The 21,447-nt window shown below is 37.0% G+C and overlaps 1 protein-coding gene across 1 annotated transcript in view; it reads right to left on the bottom strand.

Moving 5' to 3' along the window:
• Nucleotides 1–21,447, bottom strand: part of DCC (DCC netrin 1 receptor) — a 1,016,863-nt gene that overhangs the window by 89,659 nt on the left and 905,757 nt on the right. The window contains exons 23-24 of the mRNA XM_036763165.1: nucleotides 16,531–16,596; nucleotides 1,770–1,932 (exon numbers count right to left, since the gene is read on the bottom strand). Of these exons, the coding sequence (XP_036619060.1) occupies nucleotides 1,770–1,932; nucleotides 16,531–16,596 (229 nt within the window). The remainder of the gene's footprint in view (nucleotides 1–1,769; nucleotides 1,933–16,530; nucleotides 16,597–21,447) is intronic.

Raw genomic sequence — 21,447 nt, 5'->3', positions numbered from 1 at the left:
TCACACAGTTAGTGTCTGAGGCCAGATTTGAACTCAGGAAGAAGAATCTTCCTGATTCTAAGCCTGGCACTCTATCCACTGTGCCACTTAGCTGGTACCAAATTAGAAATTGTCAAGTTTCTTTAGAAGCAGCACGAAGGATCAGCAAATGCTGCATTTATTGAACTGACCCAAAATGATGATGCATTCCAAATATGGACTCAAAATCTTCTATCTACATCAAATAAAAAGACCCTTTTAAAGTCTTCTGCAGATATGCAGCATAACATCTAGGATGAGAATATCATGGTGTACACTTATTTTTTAAATTCATAAACAGATCATTAATTTCATTAAGCTACTTCATTGTTACCACATATTATGGGTCAGGAAAAAGGATGGAATGAGGAGAGCAACAAATGAGTCAATTTGAGTCATGAGTCAATTTTTCTGGCAAAGGTGTCAAGTCATCGAAGGCATTCTATGTTCTTTTCCATGCCTAATCTTGAGGATAGGTATCGTCTATTTGATTGATTGACTGTCCATAAAATGGAAATCTATACAAAGATCCAGATATAATAATTTTTAGCTTCTTTGTATGTGCTTTGTATGTGCTATCACCCAAAATTCATCTCAATCCAATCAACCAGGAATGAATCCCTTCAATTTTGTAAAAAAAAAAGAAAAAGAAATTGAATTTCTTTACAAAATAATTTAACATTGCATTATTCTTAAAAGAGGAAGATCTGCATGGTGTACTGTAAGCTGACTTTAGAATCAGAACTTTCTGAGTAGAATTCCTGATTCTAACACATACGTCTGTTTCACCTCGGACAAAATAATACCCTCTCAGTGTCCCAGTCAACTTTCTAAGAGAGCACATTATAGGGGAAAAAGTACTGGCTCTGGAGTCAGAAGGGCTGGATTCAAATCCTACTTCTAATGCTTATTGCTTCCGTGGCCTTGGGCAAACCTCATCGGTAAAAAGAGGACTAGAAGTGAAGACCTCTGAGGTCCTGTCCAACTCTAGATTTAAGGTTCATCAGTTGTAGCGCGATTGCTAAATCTGCTTTGGCAAAGGCAATTTTCTTGCTGGGAATTTCCTACATCAACAAAATCATAAGTCTGGGCAAAATATTACACCTAAAAGGATCGAATAGTCTAGTTGGAGGCCACTTTGGACTATGCAACAGGGCAGAGAAAAAACGAGGGAGGGCCAGTTCAGGCTGATGGCTCTTCATGCCCCTAAAGCCTTTCTCATGTGCTAGGAAACTATCTCAAAGAAGGCAAAACTGCCAGAGATTTAGTGTCTCTCTTAGAAGATTCTAATGTTACGTATGCATGATTTTGTTTAATTCCATTGGAGATTCTTTGTTTGGAATGAAGAATGAGAGATTATCCTCGTGGCCGGCCAGGTACCCAGGGTGAGATTGGTGTAGGACAGGTAGCGCAGTAGGTAGCTAGGAGCCACAGATGATAGAGAACTCCACTGCATTCAAGAAGATCTGGTTTCAAATCCTGCCTGAAGCTCTTATTAGTTATTCAACTCAAATTCCTATTCATGAAGTGGCAATAAAAATAGGATCTCCCTCAGAGGATTTCTTGTGCGGATTGAATGACATAATACATGGAAACATTCAGCAAAAGCTAAAGTGCTCTATGAATGCCAGTTGTTATGATGATGAATTTATTTTGCAGATATGTTGTTAAAAAAAACAGAACATGATTAAATAGCAGAAGGGCCAGTCCGTTGTGTTCCCTCCCCATCCTGTTTTCCAGCTTTCACTTACTTTCTTTGCTGGGCTGAAGAGCGTCTGGTACATATCACAGCTACAATCACCACCACCAATACTGTAATGACCCCAACAGTGACGACGATGATCACAAGCAAGTTGCTGTTCTTCTGAGGAGTGACACTGCCATGTGGGGGGTGCATCTGTCCTACTGGTGGCTCTGGAAGAAGACAGGAATAAAAGGTTTGGTAGGCATGGCAGTCAAATTCTACCAGGCTCTATCAGGTAACTTGAATGACTAAGACTTGTACAATGGGATGAGAAACAATAATCTCTGAGAGGAAAGGACCAAATGTGCTGTTAAGTGAGAGAGAAGGGAAATGCATGCTACTTTGTGCCACACAAATTATTCTATGATGTAAATCAGAGGTCTTGGCTTATGAGGAATATCCTATTTTTCTGTTGCTTCCAAAGATAAACTATTTTACACCATGTACTCACAATTTACTTCCTTCTCCTCCTTAAGAAAGTATCTATAAGGCACATATAATTTATAATCTGTCAAGAGTGAATGAAGTGTACTTAAAAAGCAGTCATTGGGTTCAGAAGAGTATCATAAAGTACAAGATATTGATATTCTCTAGTGTTGCATCATTATACCATTGTAGAAAATATTTAAGGAATAATGAATGAAGAGTAGGACCTTTCAAGTAGATTAATGCTGAACTAGGAGAGGCTGACGGTCCTTGGTGAAGTTGCTTTTAACCCCAGTCAGTGATTAATTTCCCTGGTATACTCTATAGTAGATCATTATTGCCAGGTAGATAGCTTTTCATTTATTTCAGAAGGCATTTTTAACCAGCCAATTCTCCAGACATGAACTGAAGAGGTTGCTTAAATTAGTTCAAAGCCTTCCACCTGGATTAAAATCACTTCATTTAAGTTATGAACTCATCCTACTGTATATATAGAGAATCCAGAAACAAAGACCAAAAGAAATGAAAGTTCAGCTCCTCTCATAACTATAACTATTAATCTGGCCTTTGCCTTCCCTCTGAGAAGCTCAACATGGCAAGATTTTTACATTCTATAAGGCTCTGTCTTAGGAAAGATAAAGTGGTTTTTAGCCTTAAAGATAAAATGGTTGATCCATTTTTAAATGGAAGGAGATGGAAAGAAACACAAAAACAAAAACAAGATATCCTATGGTATGTCCTGAATCTCAGTAAATAAGATTCATTAAAAGTTTTCAAAGCATATCATTCTGTAAAGGATCTCAGCTACAAAGGAAAATTTCCTCCAAAACCATTAGTCAGGAACACTCATGTAACATAAGTTGGAAATTTCTTAATTATATATTTGAACCTGCTGCTTAAAATGTCATGCCGCCTTTCATTAATACATTGATTTGTTTAAATAAATTGGACTTTTGGGGGGTGAAAAACTAAAAAAAAGAATTGTGAATCTCATTGTTAATATGATTTCATATCCAACAATTATTTCTAAAAACTGACCGTGAACAATTTGATTTGAGGAGAATATGACAATGTAAGTCCTCCAAGCTTTTGCAACAAACAAACAAACCCAAAACAAGCAAAGAAAGAAACAAACAACCAAAAAAATACAAGATTTTTTTTCCTTTTTCTCTGCAAGTATGGTAAGCTCAAACCACGGGAGTTTCATTTTATCTTTCTTATAGCACAGGGAGATACCATGCTTCATGTCAGAAAGCAAGGAGTCTGATTTTGTGGAAACCAAGCAATAATATATTAGTGCCAGAGAAAAGATGAAAAAATCTGCCTCCTTCTTTCTTTGAAAAGGTGTGTGTGGAGGTGGGGGGGATGGTGGGGGGTGGATATTGTGCAATACTGTGCATACTATCAAATTGAGTTGATGTGTTGGTTTGTTTTGTTGAACTGCTTTTTTATTTCCTCTTTCCTTTTCGGTTCTTTGTTCCAATGGCTGATTTACAGGAGACAGGAGGAGGAAAGTATATATTCAGAAGTGAAAGTTATATAAAAACAAAGATATCAATGAAAAAAATTTTGAAAAAATATTAGTGATGTTATTAACTAGGAAAAGTTAAGGATGCCAGTTCTTTCATTTTATATCTTTGGTTCCAGGCTTTTATGGTTGTCCATAAAAATATGTGTTGATTTTAAACATAGTATGAAATGTCCTTCACAAAAATCTACATCCCATTTCGAAAGAGGAAGGATAATCAAGAAAATATGAACTTTGTGCAGAAGAGTGAGGTCATATATGATAGTGTCTTCAGCTACATTTAAGTAAGCCAAATTGCTGCTCAAACAATGAGAAATTTATGATTCCACAAAATTAGGCTAGAATAGTTAGAAACCCTGGTAGATTTCTGACTCCAGTAGGGTCAAGGTAGATAATGAATTCTGGATTTGAAGATAATGAATCAAAACAAGACTGATAATAAGTGTTCTCTTCCTTGGTGATTTCATCACTTCCCATGGGTTTAAATATCATCTGTAGTCAGTTGATTCCCACACTAATACATTTTACCCTATTATCTGTTCTGAATTCTAGATGTCCCTTCCCCACCCCCCCGTCCCTTTTTAATTGAACCCTGGACACTTTTTGGATATTTTGCCATCATCTTAAGCCAACATGCCCAGACAGAACTGTCTGTCTTCCCCATTAAATCTTATATTCTTTATGACTCAGCTTCACAGACATCTCCATCATGAAACCCTGCCAAATCCCCATAGCATGCTTTACCTGGGTATTTCCAAACTCCCATATTTATGTTGAAGGCATGGTCATTTTCTTTGTTACCCAGGTTGTCCATTTCAGAGACACCCTGGGCTTCTCTCTCTCCCTTACTCTCACATCCAAAACAGCTGCCCAGTCTAGCTCATCCTGCCCCCACAACATGTCTTGTGTTTGTGTTCCTTTCTTCCCCTACATAGTTGTCACTCTGATCCAGGCCCTCAGCACTTCTTGCCTGGACTACTATCCTAATAGTGAACAGATTATGACATCTGATTAGATCTTCCTACTTCTCCTCTCTCCTTTCTCCAATTAATCTTCCATGTATTGGTCAAATAATTTCCCAAGGCACATATCCGATCATGTCATTCTCTTACTCCAAAAAAATTCAATGGCTTTCCATAACTTTTTGGATAAACTCCTCCACTTGACATTTAAGGAAGGCCCTTCAAAATCTGACTTCTTTCTACCCCTACTTCATACTACCCCTTTTCACAAACTATATGTGTCAGCCAAACTGAACCATCTACAAACTGTTTCTAAACCCAATACTCAAACTCTATCTTCCATGTATGTACGTGGGCTATTCTTCATTAAAATGCACTTACCCCTTGGCCACTTTATCTCAGCTTCTCAGAAAACTTGTCTTCCTTGAGTCTGAACTCTGGTGGCCCCTCCTTTCTGAAGCTTTCAATGAATGAACACTCCCTGGTTACTAGTACTTTCTCCGTTCTCAAATTATATTGTATTATATTTATTTTTATATGTATTGTATTCCCCTGGTAGAATGGAATTTTCTTGAGGGGAGGGAGTGTTATCTACTGTTCTTTCTTTTCATTCTTTTTTTTTTTTGGGGGGGTGGTATCTCCAATGTTTAGCAGAGTGCCAAATACATCATAGGCACTTAGTGGATTTATCCCTTTTGATATTTTATTCTTGAATATGTCATCTCTCTATGATTTAATAAATTAATGAAGAATTATACTTTCATAAAAATAATTAAACTCTATTGTTTTAAAGGTCAAGGATGCAAGAAGAAACAATTTTTTCAAAGTTACATGAAGATTCAATTACTTTTGATGCCATTGGTTACATTTCTAAATGACCATCAGAAAGTTATCAAAGGGTTTAAGTCAAAAGCAGAATTTGAACCCAAATTTTCCTTACTTCAAGTACAACACTATTCTTGAAGCCACAGCATCATTTATAGATTTTCAAAGCACTTTTATTTATATTGTCACATTTAATTTTTACAAAACACATTGAGTTCAATAGAGGAGGTAATACTCCCATTTTATAGATTGGTTAATCAGGACACAAAGAGGCAGCTTTGCTAAGTATTAGCAACTCAGAACCAGGACTAGGACCCAGGTTTTTAATTCCTCAGTTCAATTCTCTTTTCACTATGGCATGCTATCTTTATGATGACAGACATGTCCATTACTCAAGATGCTTAAAAAGGGAATCCAGAAAATTATGTAACTGAATATAGAAAAATATCTGACCTTCTGTTATGGGGTTATGATTCTAACACCCTAGTTCTGCCCCGCCCCCCCAAGACAGTCTCTTTATTTCTGGTACTGGGCTTCTGTACACAAGTAAACTTCTTGACAAATCCATGATTCTTTGAGTAAAAGGACAATGATTTATTGGGAGATGAGAAACATGAGAGAGGGAAGATATACCTTGTATATTATTTTGCTTCTGCTTTATTTTTCAAGGAAAATGGTCTGTGAACTGAGTGATAGAATGAAAATGTTTAGCAGCAAGTGTTAATCTAAGAAAAACAGAAATGAATATGCAGTACAGAGTTGACCTTGCTAAGTCAGCAAGCCTAGATGGACTACTTCCTAAAATACTGAGCAAAAGAAAAGAAAACCAGCAGCTGTGATTGCTGAGTCATCAGAAGAGACATTTAGAAATATCCCTGACTCTGGAGAAAGAACACTGATGCTTACTATATGGGTGTCCTTGGGCAAGTCACTGGCCCTAAGTCTCTTTTGTAAAATTTGTAAAATGAGGGGAGTTGGACTAGATGACCTTTGAGATCTCTTCCAGTTCTAGGATGATCTTATGATTAGATTTGAGTAAAAGTTGTCATAATTTTCAAAAAAGGGAATAAGATGTATGTTATAAACCATAGACCCATGACCTTGATTTCTATAACCCATCATTAAGCAAATGACACATGAGTATTTAAGATGGCAAGCAGTGTTCATTAAAATCCAACATGGTTCATCAAGAATGAGTCATGTAGAACTAAAATAATTTTCTTTATTTTGACAAGGTAACTTTACTTGCACATTAGGGGAATGATATAGACATATAATACTTAGACTTCTGTAAAGTTGTTTTATGTTATGCTTATATAAAGCTTTGTGAATCCTACTTCCTTTGATAGAATTCAATCCTTGTAATAGCAGAGTCCAATTCATTTTTGTTTTTATGTCTCCAGCACCTAGCATTGTGCCTCTCTCATTTTAGGTGCTTAATAAATGCTTGTTTGATTAAGTGATCTCATTAGCTCCTATGAGTTCACTTATCATCTTTATGCAGATGATTCCCAGATCTATTAATCCAGCTTTATTTTTTTTTTCTGGACCTCATATCATATCTTGAACTGGATGTCATGTAGGCAGCCCAAACTCAACATGTCTAGAATAAGCATTATCTTTTGTCTAAATCCATTCCCTCTTTCTAATTTCCTTATGACCATCAACTGTACCATCATCCTTCCAGCTGCAACTTCCCCTCAAGGTACCACTATCCCTCCAATCACTGAGGCCTGCAACTAGGTATCATCCTTCACTCAATATATCCAATTTGTTGCCCATTCTTGATTTTTCTGCCTTCACATCTTTCATATATAGCCACTTCTCTCTGTTACCTAGTCTATCACCTCTTAAATGGAATACTAAAATTGCTTTCTACAGTAGTTGGTTTCTGTGCTTTAAGTCTTTTTCCTTTTTAATCTACTTCCACTCAGCTGCCAAAGTAATTTTTTTTTCAAACTGGAGGTCTGACCATGCCATTTCCCTCTTCAGTGAGCTCTAGAAGTCTCCTTATCACCTCTGTGATCAAATACAAAGTCCTCTGTTTGGTATTGAAAGCTCTTCATAATCTATCACCTTTGTAATTTCCCAGTCTTCTTCCCCTTCATTCCTCACCATACAATCTATAGTCTAGGCACACTGGCCTACTTGCAACTCCACAGACATGATGATCCATTTCCTGTTTCTGTGCTTTTCTTCTAGTCATTCATCATGCCAGGAATGTTCTGTCCTCAAATCCCCAGCTTCTTGTTTTCCCTAGATTTTTGAGCCTTAACTTATACTCCAGCTCTAGAGGAGTTCTCTCCTAGTCCTTGCCACCACCAGCTGCTGGTGCCTTCATTATTTATATGTTGTGCTCCCATTGGAATGGAGGCTTCTTGAGAGCAGTTTTTGCTTTACTTTGTTGTAAGGTGAATCAGTAAGTGAAAGATCTTTCCCACTCATTGACTAGGCCTCAGGTGGAGACAACAAAGAGAGGCCTGATCAGAGACAGGCCTACATCCTTTCACTAAGTAGGTGTGAGGCCTCAGGCCCACACCTTTTGCTAGTTAAGCTGCTGTGGGCATGCCTTCAGGGTGCTAAGGGACCTTGCTGAGACCAGAGCCAATGGTATGTGCACTGAGTTCTAGTCAATCAGATGCTGGCTAGGACTGTATAAAAAGAGAGCCCAGAACTGAGAGCAGCGGAGCAGCAGAACTGAGAGCCACAGAATTCAAGAGCAGACATCAAGAAGACATTGAGGCAGCAGACACTGAGGGAAAGGCAGCATTGGGAAAGATGGCAGAGCGGAGAGTGCGGAACAAGAGAGTTGAGATCAAAGAGCAGAATCTGCAGAGAGCTACAGGCAGTGGAATTTAGCCCAAGGATAAGGAGCAGGAACTTGGAGTCTATAGAGCTGCAGAAGAAAATGCTGAGCAGACAGTTAGGATTCATGAGTAATTGTTTACAGGAAGGCCCTAGCTGGCCCCTTGCTATAATATTGTGTTATAATTTCCTTATTGCTACGTTGAGGTGGGCTTACTGGTTTTGGAATATTATTGCTACTATATGGAATTGGAATTACTGGTCCTGGATTGGATTCTCTCATGTCTAAATAAATGTTACACTTCCTCTGCCTTCTACCTAGAGAATTTCTTATACTTTGAGATTCTGAACCATTCAAGCATGTTCATGGTCATCCTCAAGGTCATGAATCCTGCCTTACTGATATATTTGTATATATTGTGCTTAGCACAATGATTAGCACACAATAAATACTTAGTAAATGCTTGTTGACTGACCACCTGGTTTATTTTCTATATTTTTCATTTATCAGCATATATGTTGTTTTCCCTTGAATTGCATCAAATTGAGGATAAGATGGGGAGATATGGGCTGGATAATAGTATATTTATGTAGAATTAGAACTGGTTGAATAACTGGGCCTAAACAAAAATAATAATGGTTTATGACTTTTAAAGTTTTCAACAGGCTTTACATCCTTCTGATCTCACTCAAGTCTCACAAGAATAACAATGGCTGATATTATACCAATTCAACAAATAAGGAAATTGAATTAGATAATCTGATCTACCCAGAGTCATACAGGTACTATTCCAGAGGTGAGGTCAGAACACATAGTCTTCCTGACCCTAAGTCTGAAAGTCTGTCCACTGTTCCATACCACCTTCTCCAAAGTAATTATTAATGAGCTAGTGTCAATCTGAAGAAGTGTTTCAGAGAGTGTAGTACCTCAAGGATATGTCCTTGACCTTATTCAGTTTAATATTTTATCAGTGACTTGAATTAAAACATCAATAGCATGCTTGTGAAATTTGCAGATTACTTGGGATTTGGAGGGATAGTTAACTTTATCATTCTCTTCCTCCTCCTCATCATTATAAATCCAGGTGCAAAAAAGATCTCTGTAGGATAAAACACTAGCTCAAGTCAACTGTTTTAAAATTCAAAAGAAATATCTGTCAAATTCTACACTTAGGTTCAAAAAAAGTAAATGCACAAACAGGATGTGGTAAGGATTTTTAGCAGCTTTCTTATTCAACATGAATCAATACTGTGACATGACAGACAAAAAAAAGTAAATGTTATCCTAGTCTACACATTCAGAAAGGGGGAGGTAATAAATTCTCCTATACTTTGAACTGGTCAGGCAGCATATGGAGTAATGTGTTCAATTCTTGGCATCATATTTTTGAAAAGACATAAACAAAGTTGAGCCTGGGCAGAAGAGGCTCATGGGATGATGAAAGTACTGGAGAATATACCATACAATGACAGAAGGAACTGAGTATCTTTAGACTGGAGAATACTTAAAGTGTATATGATAATAATCTCCAAATATTTGAAAGGATATAACAAGGAAAAAGGGGAGGTGGAAGGATTAGGATTGTTCTTCTCGGACCCATAAAAAAGAACTAAGAACATATATTGGAAGCTGCATTGATAGATTTTATCTTGGGGTAAAGAAATATTTTTTAAATATTAGAATGATTAAAAAGGGGAAAGGATTGACATAGGAGGTAATGGTTCTTCTTAATTAAAGGTCTTCAAGTAGAGGCTGGTTAACTTCTGAATGGTGATGTTGTAGAAAGGATTATTGGTGAAATATGGTTGGGACTAGATTTCTGAAGTCCCTTCTAGTTCTTGGATTCTGTGACAGTGTTCCTAGATTGGCAGATCATGGAAATTTCCGAGACAGAGGCAAATTTGGATTTCAGTAAAGCATTTGACAAAATGTCTTATGCCATCCTCATGGATAAGATGGGAAAAATGTGAATTATATCATAGAACACACAGGTGGATTTAAAACTGGACTTAAAGAGAACAATGTCAACCCAGAGGGAGATTTCTAGTCAGGGTCATACAGAACTGTCCTTGAGTCTCTTTTGATTAGCTTTTAATCGGTGATTTGGTTGAAGACACATATGACATGCTTATCAAGTGTGTGAATGACATCAAGTGAGAATGATAGAGCCAGCATTCAAAAATAGCCTGGAAGGCTAGAATTGATGGGCTAAACTCAATAAGAACTATGTAGTAAGGGCAAATGTAAAATCCTACATTTGAGTAAAAATATAAACTACAAAAGATTACTGTTTAACAGTTCATGTGGAAAAGACCTGGGCAAACTGAAAATGGGTCACTTGTGTGATAGGGCAGCCAAAAAAGCTGCCTTTGTGATCCTAGGTTGCATAAAGAGATACTTCATGCCCAGAATGAGGGAGGCAATGACGCTTCTTTGCTCATTTTCAACCAAGCTTTTAAAAATGAGTCCATTTAAGTAGATTTTTGCAATTCCACATAATTTTTTTTTAAGTCTGAAGGGCAATGTGATAGGTATTTCTTTGCGTGCTAGTTTTGACACCCACACACCCACACTGACACCCACACCCACCCACACACACACACACACTCATATTTCAAAATGCTCATTTGTCTCTGGAGCCTACTTGGGGAAAGGGGCAAATGCATTATGACAATTCCTGGGATCTCACTGCTACACCTAATTGGAAAATGAACCCCGTTCCCAAAGCACAAAATATAGATGACTTATAATTAAAGGGCAAGGGTTTTGGAATAGCATTACTGATTTGCTTGTAATAGCTTGAGCTAAAGCTAAATTGTATAAAATCCTATCATTTATCTGCTGTGATAGTACAATAGCAAAAGAGTTATTTCTGCCCTCTGCCTTCCATCTATTTCTGTCTTATCCGTCTGCTTTAATCAACCAAAGAGCTTATGATAATTTGGTATTCCCAGCAAAGGTTTACCCCTGTACTTCAGGTGCTTTGTTCAGTCACTCATTCTACACTGCAAACACCCTGAAACTCCATCAGATGTTGGGAGGGAGGAAGTTGAGAGCTCTTGTAAAATCCAGCTCACAGTCATCAGATGCTATCAATCTGCTTTATCTTCACAGCTTTCTCTTGTGTGTTGATATTGTATATCAGGTCAAGCTTAATTACTATTGTATTTCTCACCAGGAGGATTAAACAAATTGAAATAAAATGATGAAATGCTTCATGGGAAACTTTCTCTTTGAAAGATTAAAAAAAGGCCCATTATATATGAGTTCCTTCAATTACCATCATTCTCATGATCTGAGGTCTGGAGAAAACATTTGATTAGCTTGCCTATTAATGTCAATTAGGGCTACAGTTGCTTTTCAACCAGAAACTTGAAAGGCCACTTTAAAATTTTAGCAGGGTCAGCATCGTCTGTCAATGTAGATTTTTTAACTTGATTTTCTTTTTTAAAAAGAGCAACCCTCAGGAATTCCTTTTGAATAGAATATAATTTCCTGCCTGCTTGGCTCACATTTGTTAAATCTACAATGCATGTAATAATTGTTCAGTTAGAAGCCAGTAAGGAATTAGGTTTTTCTCAATATTCATCCCGGTACCCTCTTTGATCTTCTGCCACCCATACCCCCCAATATGGACTTCTCTACACCAAGGTTCCCAGCAATGCCTTTAGTTGGTGACAGACTCTAAAACCATTGTAGATATTTTGGCAATAATGTCTTATCAATATCAGCTGACTCCATAGCATTGTAAGGGGTAAGGGTACTTGAAACTTCCATTTGCTCCCCTTTGAGAGGCAGCACAGTATGGTGAAAAGAGCAGTGGTTCTATAGTTTGAAACCTAGGTTCATTTTTTTTCTTTTGGTGCTTACTACCTATATGGCCTTAAGTAAGTCAATTAATTTGTCTTGGCCTTAGTGTTTCCATCAGTAAGATGAGGATATTTGATGAGACAATTTCTGAGGTCCCTTCCAAATATCAATCTATGATCTCTTGAATCTATAATCTTTGAACCACCTTTTCCTGGGATGAAATATATTTTAATTGTGACTTTCCAATTCTTCCAAACCACAATCCTTCCCTTTCTTTTAGGATCCATTCTTTAGATCAAAGCTGGAAGGGACCTTAATTTAGTTCAACACCTTCAATTTATGGATGAGGAAACTTAGGCCCGGAGATTTTAAATAAATTACTTTGTAAAGATAGTAACCATGAGAAATGGGATTTTGACCTCTGACCTCTGGCTCTAAATCCAAAGTCTTTTCTCTTACCCACAGTGACATTATAAAAAAACAGCCCATCTGCAAGGATATTGGGCTTAGTATCCATAGTAACTTTGAATCCATCAACCTGTCCACAGCATGGAGGTCAGCGTTTGGGAAAAGGGAGGGGAGAGCCAGTGGTAAAACTTTTGATGATTTTAGGAATAGGGTTGGGGTGGCAGAAGTTATAGACTGATCTGCACTTACAACATTTACATCCAAGATTCCAGAGAAATTAAGGAAGGTCTCCAATATATTGAATGAACTTCCTATGGCAAAATTAAGGTCAGACATGGACAAAAGGTCTATAGGATGGGCAGACATGGATGAAATGGGATCTGCATCATGGAAGGAGACATCAACATTGATGAGATCACAGATGCATCCTTCAGACACATACATCCCTTTCTCATTTTAGTGGGCCTCCACAAGCCCTTGAGCAAACTTTTTACAGATTGGGATTTTGGGGTCCTTTGACAAGACATTCTTAGGAGCTACATTTTTTTTAGGAGTGGGTATAGATGATAGAGGCATAAAGGGCAAATCTCTAGGACAACAGCTGATGGGTTTACCTGACTTTATCTGAGCATAAGCTTGGCAGTACAAAGAGAATATCATTGATCCCCACTCCCCTGCTTTATGCTTTCCTATGTTTGAAGGTCAGACTATTTTTTAGTGCACTTAATCAACTGTATTAAATCAGCAGGAAATGTAATCATAATGCTGAAACTTGTAAGCCTGGCCCAAGAGAAGGGATGAGAAAATATACCTTGGTTCTTTCTTTGCAGAGGTGGTGGATAAGGGGTTTGGAATATTAAATACACTGTCAGACTTGTTATTGTGTTGGTTAGGTTTGTTGCACTGCTTTTTTTCTTCTTTCAAGGATGACTCCCAGGGTGGGGATAGTAGAAGGATACATTTAGAAATTAAGGTGATAAAATAAAAGATATCCATGGCAAAATTTCACCTCCAGAATTTTAATTGCTTCTGTTTGTACAATATATGACCTCAGGTAATTCATCCTTACATCAGTGATCTCATTTGATTTTTACCTAATCACAGAGAGCTAGGTAGGTATGTCGTTAAGCAAAATAGCCTTCTTAGCACTTAGTTCAACCAAGTGCCCTTGAATAGTTTGGCTTTTGCTCCCTTTGAGTAATTCAGTGTATTTCATTGAGCCTTACTAGGTGCTAAGCCCCAGGCCCAAACCCCTATTAGGTGTAAAACCTATGTGGGTGTGGATTGGCAACCTTGAGTGGGGCCCAAGGTGGGGCTAACTCCAGGGAGGGCCTAGTTTACATGTCTGGGACAGCAGAGGCTTTTAGACCACGTGGGTTTAAGTCACCTCTTTGTGACGATTCTGGGTCATGTGGGTGAGTCGCATGTGTGACTCACCCCTGACCCTGAAAAAGATATAAAACCAGAGGTTGGCCTCCTCTTCCTTGGAGTTCTTTACCCACAGCAGTGGTGGCTTGAGTGACTCTGGGCCCGCCTTGTTCTGAGCTCCCAGGCTGAACCTAGATGTTGGTAACTATGAATTGTGTTGGGTCTGTCTGTCGATGTTTGTCATTTGTTTGTATTTTGTTCTGAAGTTCAGGGTGCTGGTCTTTTTCACCTGAGTTAAGTGAATGATATTTGTATGCTGAATTAAAGTAAACTTGTCAGCCCCTTCACCTTGCTTTCCTTAATTAAGCAGATCAAAAGAACCTGGGCTGTTGGCAGCTTTCTGGGTGCTGGCGGTGGGTGGATCTTGCACCCCCACAGCAGCTGCTAGCCGGATTGTGGAAACGGCAGGGCAGGTATTGTTCTGCCCATTTTATAGATGAAGAAATTGGGATGCAGATTGTGACTTTAATTATTCATGGTCATATATTTTTCTGGCAGTGAGATGACAAAGTAGATAAAATGCTGGTCCCTAATTAGCCTAATGAGGCTTCAGATTCTTCCTAGTCATATGACCCTAGGCAAGTCACTTAACTTCCACCTTATCTATAAAATGGGGATAATAAGAGCATCTACCTCCCAGGGTTGTTTTAAGGGTCAGATGCTAAAATATTTGTAAAGTGCTTTGCAAACCTCAAAGTGCCATATAAAAGCTTGTTGTTATTATTATCGTTATCATTATTATTATTATTATTATTATATGACCAATTTTGGTGCAGCCAGGACTCAAATCAAACTTTATTTATCTATTTTTCCACCATGTTAGAAAGCCCATCCATGACCTAAAATGACCCCACCCCACACATCCCTCTCAGGTCATATTGTCTGAAGTTATGCACCCAGAACTACTATATGCTGACTCTTTTCCAAGGGATGCTGGGAATTAACTTCATTCTTCTCTATGAGTGTAAGAGTAAAAAAAACAGTGGGAAAGTGTTGATTGAGTCTAATGAAAACAGTACATGAAGAATGCTGCCATCAGCAGCTTAGCTACTACTCTCCAGGACATTAAGTCCAGAAATTTTTCCAGAGGAAATACTAATTCGCGTCAAAATTTTCACAGAAACAACAAATATCTAAATATGTTCCTCTAAATGAAAATAATCAAGCCTAGATCTCTAGCCTGAGTCACTATAGGATGCATCTATTATTCCAAGGAAAACTGCAAATATATAATAACTCTTTCAGATGATCACTGTTATTTCCTTTGACAACTATACTATATATTATCAGGTTGATATGCTGATCCTGCAGAAAGGAAAGCTGAGCTGCAGAATCTTATGTTTTATTACTCAATGGTCACCTGATGGGGTGAAGGAATGATGACTATAGACAACAGTAACAGTCATTTACATAGCGCTTTAAAATTTTAGGAAGCACTTGACTTACAGTGCCTCTTTTGAGACTTATTACAATCTTGTGAGGTAGGTCCTCTAGGTATTGTTAGTCCCACTTTAGAGATGAGGAAGTTGAGGTTCAAAGATGTTGAGAGACTTGTCCATGATTATACAACTGGCACATCAGAGGTGGGATTCAAGTCTAGTCTTGCCTGACTCCAAATTTTATGCCATTTTCCCTACATTCTATGCATGGGAACTGGGAGAGGGCACTTTCAGGACTACTGAGGCTCTGGTTAGGACAAGGTCAAGAAGAGACTGAGATGGGGGGCACACAAATATGCCATAGCATTTCTCATTCACTGTCTTTAGCTTCTGTAAAGCTGGGCATAAATATTTACACATATACATATACACACATTTGTATGTGTATATGTATATATATATTTGTATGTATATCTATTTGTACATATTTGTATATATACATAGATGTACATGTATATATTCAGCATAGTGCCTGGCATATATAGTAATTGGTGCTTAAGAAATGCTTGTTGATTGAATTATTGATAACAGTAAGAAACATTGCCCAGTATAATATATTTAATCTAATAGCTTATAGCTTATATGAATGATGTCGAATTTGTAAGGGTTTTTAAAGAAAAGGATATAATGGCAGAAAAGAATGAAATATAGGCTGCTCATTGTTTTGAGGTAAAGATATTCTTCCAAGATACTCTGAATTTAGGCTAAATGTCCATGTTCATTTCAATTTATGAAAACTGGTGTTGAAAAAGTCCAAAAGTTTGTATACTTCCTTTCCCCAGTGTGCCCCACTGCTACTTGATGGTTATGAATTTGTATCAGATAACCGATCACAACTGAGTTTCACTTATCAGTTTGACACCCATTATAAAGTGTCCCTGTCAATCAGATTTTTGGGGTAGACCCTCTTGCCAAATCTGTTAGTCTTCAATGTAAATTTTTTTGTTGGCCCAGCTTTTGTTAATTCTTATGGAATAGCTCCCAAGTTGGCTTACTCTTTCATATTTCCAGTGTTCCCTTAAGGCACTTATGCCCAGAGTTCTTGGCACTTAATGTCTAGGATGAATTTTAAAGATTTCAGAATTAACCAATTAATTATTAAACCTAAAACAATGGAATCTCGTTTGCATACTTACCATTAAGTGTACTTCTGTCTATCAAATTTGTGTCAACTGGCCAATAACCTCCATCTCCATGACGACCTGTTAAATGAAAAAAGATGTTAGAAAGCCCATGGCAAAGAAAAAACAAAAACAACAGCTTGAACAGGATCAGACTGGCCACTTCAGAGAGAGCACGACAAATTCAACCATTAGACAGTGCAAGAAAAGAAAAAAAGTTATTCTCTCTCTCTCTCTCTCTCTCTCTCTCTCTCTGCAAAACTGTCATAAAACAGACTATTTCTAAGGAAACTGAATTTCCATCATTTGAGAAGCTTGACATTCTTCTTTTCAGTTGTGCTCGTTAAAGCATCACCAAAGGTAGGGTTGCTATAGTAGTGAGAATGTCTCTGTTCTGAACCTGCCAGGTCTGACTGAATATCAGGGTCACACCTCATGGGGCAGGTGAAATGGCAATCATCTTCCTACCACCAACAGCTCTAGTTCATTGCTGGCTCCCATTTGACATTTCTTTGAGTGGAAGTAAATTGTCATTATTATTCAACAAAATGACAGCACATTTCTAGTAGCTGGGTTTGGAGAAGACTCCTTTTTATGTGCCGCACAGGGTGAGTAAAATTCTGTATTGTATGTGGAGTATGGGAAAAAATGAAGCCTATGCCTGGCATGTTCTCCTGATTCCTATGAGTTCACCAGGTAAGGGAGATCTGAACTACTTTAATCAGTGTCTCACAATGGGCATTTTTTTCAGTAGTGGCTGAAATGGACTTGTGTAAAAGTGAGTGGAGCAGCAGTCTAACCACCTTCCTTCCACATGGGATGAGTGAGCCCTTGCTATGAATAGTGTTTATGTAATTGCCTCCCCCACTGGTGCATTTGTAGCACACCTGCCATTGATTATCACCCCAGAGGATCAGAATTTGGGTTCCCAAATAATATACTGATAACATCAGTTTACAGAAAAATGAGAGGAATGGTTGAGATTTGAATTATCCTGTACATTCGTACCTACTCACACCCACACAAACATATACACACACAGAACAAGCTGATGTTTTTCTGTTAATATATCATACATGAGATACTATACATGAAGTGCTTCACATGCTATAATACTAAATGGCAGTTGCTAATGTTACTATTAATCCCTTTTTTTAGACAGTGAAACTGAGGCTCAGAGATACTAAATGACTTGACTGTGGTCTCACAGATTGTAAAGGACTGAAGTGAGATATAAGGTCAAATTTTACTCAACTACAAATACAAAGTTTTATCCACACCGTTTCCTAGTAACCACAGAGACTATTAGTAGCATACAAAGGCAACATCATTATTTTAACATTTGTAAAATTTGTGCTTGGTTCCAGCTTGATTTTTAAGTTCAGCTTAATTTCTTTCATGTCCTACATCCTACAGAGGGGAAAAAACACTTTCAATAAAGATTAAAAATTAAATAAAATGAAAAATTATATTATATACATAGCAAACTATTAAATGACTAGCTGGCTTAGTAATTTAACCTGTTAGTGTTCTGAGTGACTTTCTAAGATTATTGCAGAAATAGTTCTGACTTACATTGGCTGAGTGAATTTCTTCATCTAAATGTTTCCTCCATCAAGGAAATAATTTTGTATGAAATCTGTATTTACCCATCTGTATACATGTTGTTTCCCCTGCCCTTTAATAGATTGTAAGGTCTTTGATGGCATCAATTATTCCACGTCTGTCTTGATGGTCTTTACTGCCACTTTACAATAAGTTTCCTTTACAAGAAGGGTTCATAGGTTTTAGAGTAGGGCCCATAGGTTCCCAAAGTGGGCAATACCACTCTCTGGAGTGATCCAGAGGGGTGGTAGTAGCTTCAGGTGCAATGGGGGGGGGAGATGGGCATTGAAATAAATAAATAGATAGATAAATAAATAAACAGGTAGATAAATAAATAAATACATAGATCGATAAATAAATAAATGAATGAATGAATAAATAAATAAATAAAGGTTAACCTAACAACCCCAGGGGAGTACTGATATATATGTGTGTATGTGTGTGTATGTATATATATGTATATATACACACATATATATGTGTGTATATATGTGTATATATGGGTATATACACACACATGTACACATACATACATACATATATTTTTTTTTGAAAAATGGTGTTAGGCCAAATAAGTTTATGAACCTCTGGCACTAGGCCAACAAGAAGACAAATGTTATCCACCTTTTGGTAGACCTCAAAGACCAATAAAAGGCAATCAGATTAGAAAGTCTTTGTTCCTTCATCTGAACCACAACAGATTTTCTCTAAGACCTGTGGTCAACCAATTTTAATTGTAGCCTGACTGTGTTTCCTGTATATTATAAGGATCTGTCAGAAATGGCTTGTATTAAGAGATCTGTTTACCCTTAAAAAATCCTTTTCTCTCTAAAGGTAGCTCTCCCTGCCTTGACTTGTAATAATGTAACATTGACTTATATCCTAAATTATAAACAGAGGGTTTCCTTTCCGTGACAATTAACGCTAAATGAATGTTCTTTTTGTTGAATTGAATGAAAATGTCCATTTTTCTCCTATGTGAACTGAAGCAGAAAAAATAAGCTGAAGTCATGGGATATTATCAGATGACCAATGGTCAGAAATTAAATGAAAATAAAAATAAATTAGAAGAGATATATGAAAAGCATGAACCTTAAGAAATTTGCTTTGATGATTCTAAAAGGCAGTTATGGGAAGAATCACTTTCAAAAGTCCTCAAACCTTTCTATCACTTTTCAATCAACCGCCCTCCATATATTCAGCTATTTTTTCTATGTAAATTTTTTTCTATGTAATTTTTCTGTGTAAAGAAAGGATAGACAACTAATTGTAAGAACAGCAGAACCACATATATCACAAAGTCTATTTGTTTGACCATTTTCCACTAGACCAATTTCTATTTCCAATGCATAATTTCATATTTGTTGTGGGTACTTTTGAGGGGTTTGTTGTGAGGGTCAGATGAGATCCTGTGAGCGTGGGCTTGCATAAGTGGGCAAAAATGGGTGCCTGTCTGCTTGGATGAGTAGGAAGAGTGATATGGGAAGAATGAGCAAATGATGAATACCTGTTAAAACTTTCTTCTTTGTTTTCTCATACCATTTGCAAGATTGAATTTAGATATTAATTTAATAAGACTTCAGCTGAATATGCGAGGTATTGTCAGATGATCAGTGGTAAGAAATCCAAAGAGAAATAACAGGAATAGGGATTGAATTTGTAATTTCATTGATAGAGTGAATTCCTAAATGGCAAACTCCTTTTATGAATGCATCTATTAACATCTTAGAAAAATGCTTAGGGCATTGAAAAGCTAAGTGACTTGTCCAGAGTCACACATATAGTATGTGTCAGACATAGGACTAGACCTAAGATCTTCCCAACTCTAAGACTATAGCCCTATTCACTCTGCCACATAGCCTGCTATGAGAGAAATGCAAATATAAGCTGCAAAAAATGATGAGATTGAAAACAGTCATCCAAAGGAAAAATTGTAAATCCCATCTTATAGTATAGCAGTTGAGAGAAATATGCTATTGGTTAAAAAATTAGGTGAATGGCCTAACATATTTTTTAACTCTAGTAATTCAAAAAATATTTTATGATGATTTAAAATCTTCCTTTATTCTTTTATCAGTAAGCAACAACCAGTCTACAAAAACACAACTAGTTCATTCAGGCACAAAGTTTGGCTGTTGTTAATTTTGTAATCTTCTGTAATGCCAGCAGGTGGCCATATACATAGGTATTCTATAGTGTTGGTGGAATAGAAGAGAACTGGATAAGGCAAGAAAATGCTCATTGGATTTGGAGAGGTTGTGGAATAATGTTTTTCAATAAATAAAGTAAAACCAGGTGTAACGTAAGTATACTACTGGCTAAGATCCCTGAAAATGTTTCTGAAATGAATGTGACTAGCTAATTACCCTGCTTTTATACACCAGTGTATTAAAGTAGTTTAATCCAGTGTATTAATTTTTTGGTTAGTAGTTATTATATTGCCAAGGGGGAGAAAATTACCCAAAGTAATTTGATAAAACTCAGTGTCATCAATCAGTAAGATTCGATTTATGATAATTTAGTTTTCTTGTAGCACTAGGGAAAGTGAATAATAAGCTATGGCTTCCTATGGTGCTCATGAACTTAGGATCTTTTGGTCTAAAGTAAGAATTGGCAAATTAGGCCTGTAGTCTGTTTCTATAAGGCCTGCAAACTAAGAATGAATTTTACATAAAATATATTGTATTTAAAAATGTAATCACTATTCTTAGTGCATAGCCAGGATGTATGAAAGCCAGAGAATTTGGCCCTTATGCCATAGATCCCTGCTCTAAAGGACTGTGAGTTAATTTTTCTTAGATGTGCATTATTGCTATACATTAATTTTGCTTATGGTTTTGAGAACTATAAGATGCATCTGATTGACTTAGAAAAAAATGACAAATATTGGAGAAGATGTGAGAAAATAGAAACAATAATGCAGTCTTTGAGGAGCTATGAACTAGTCCAACCATTCTGGAAAACAGTTTGAAACTATACCGAAAAGGCTATAAAACTGTGGATACCCTTTGATGCAGCATTACTGCTAATAGGTCTATACTCCAAGGAGATGAAAGAGAAAGGAAAAATAGCCATATGTGCAAAAATATTTATAGCAGCCATTTTTGTTGTGGCAAAAAAACTGAAGACTAAAGAACTGTACGTACATCAATTGGGGGACGGTTGAACAAGTTATGGTATATGAATGTGATGGAATACTATTGTGGTATAAGAAATGATGAAAAGGAGATGGTTTCAGGAAAAAAAAATAGGAAGCCATATGAACTGATTCAAAGTGAAGTGGACAGAACCAAGAGAACATTTTATGTAGTAACAACAATATTATAA

This window comes from Trichosurus vulpecula, chromosome 1, assembly GCF_011100635.1.
Source record: "Trichosurus vulpecula isolate mTriVul1 chromosome 1, mTriVul1.pri, whole genome shotgun sequence".
In the NCBI taxonomy this organism is placed as follows: Eukaryota; Metazoa; Chordata; class Mammalia; order Diprotodontia; family Phalangeridae; genus Trichosurus; species Trichosurus vulpecula.
This window is presented reverse-complemented; position numbering and strand designations above follow the sequence as displayed.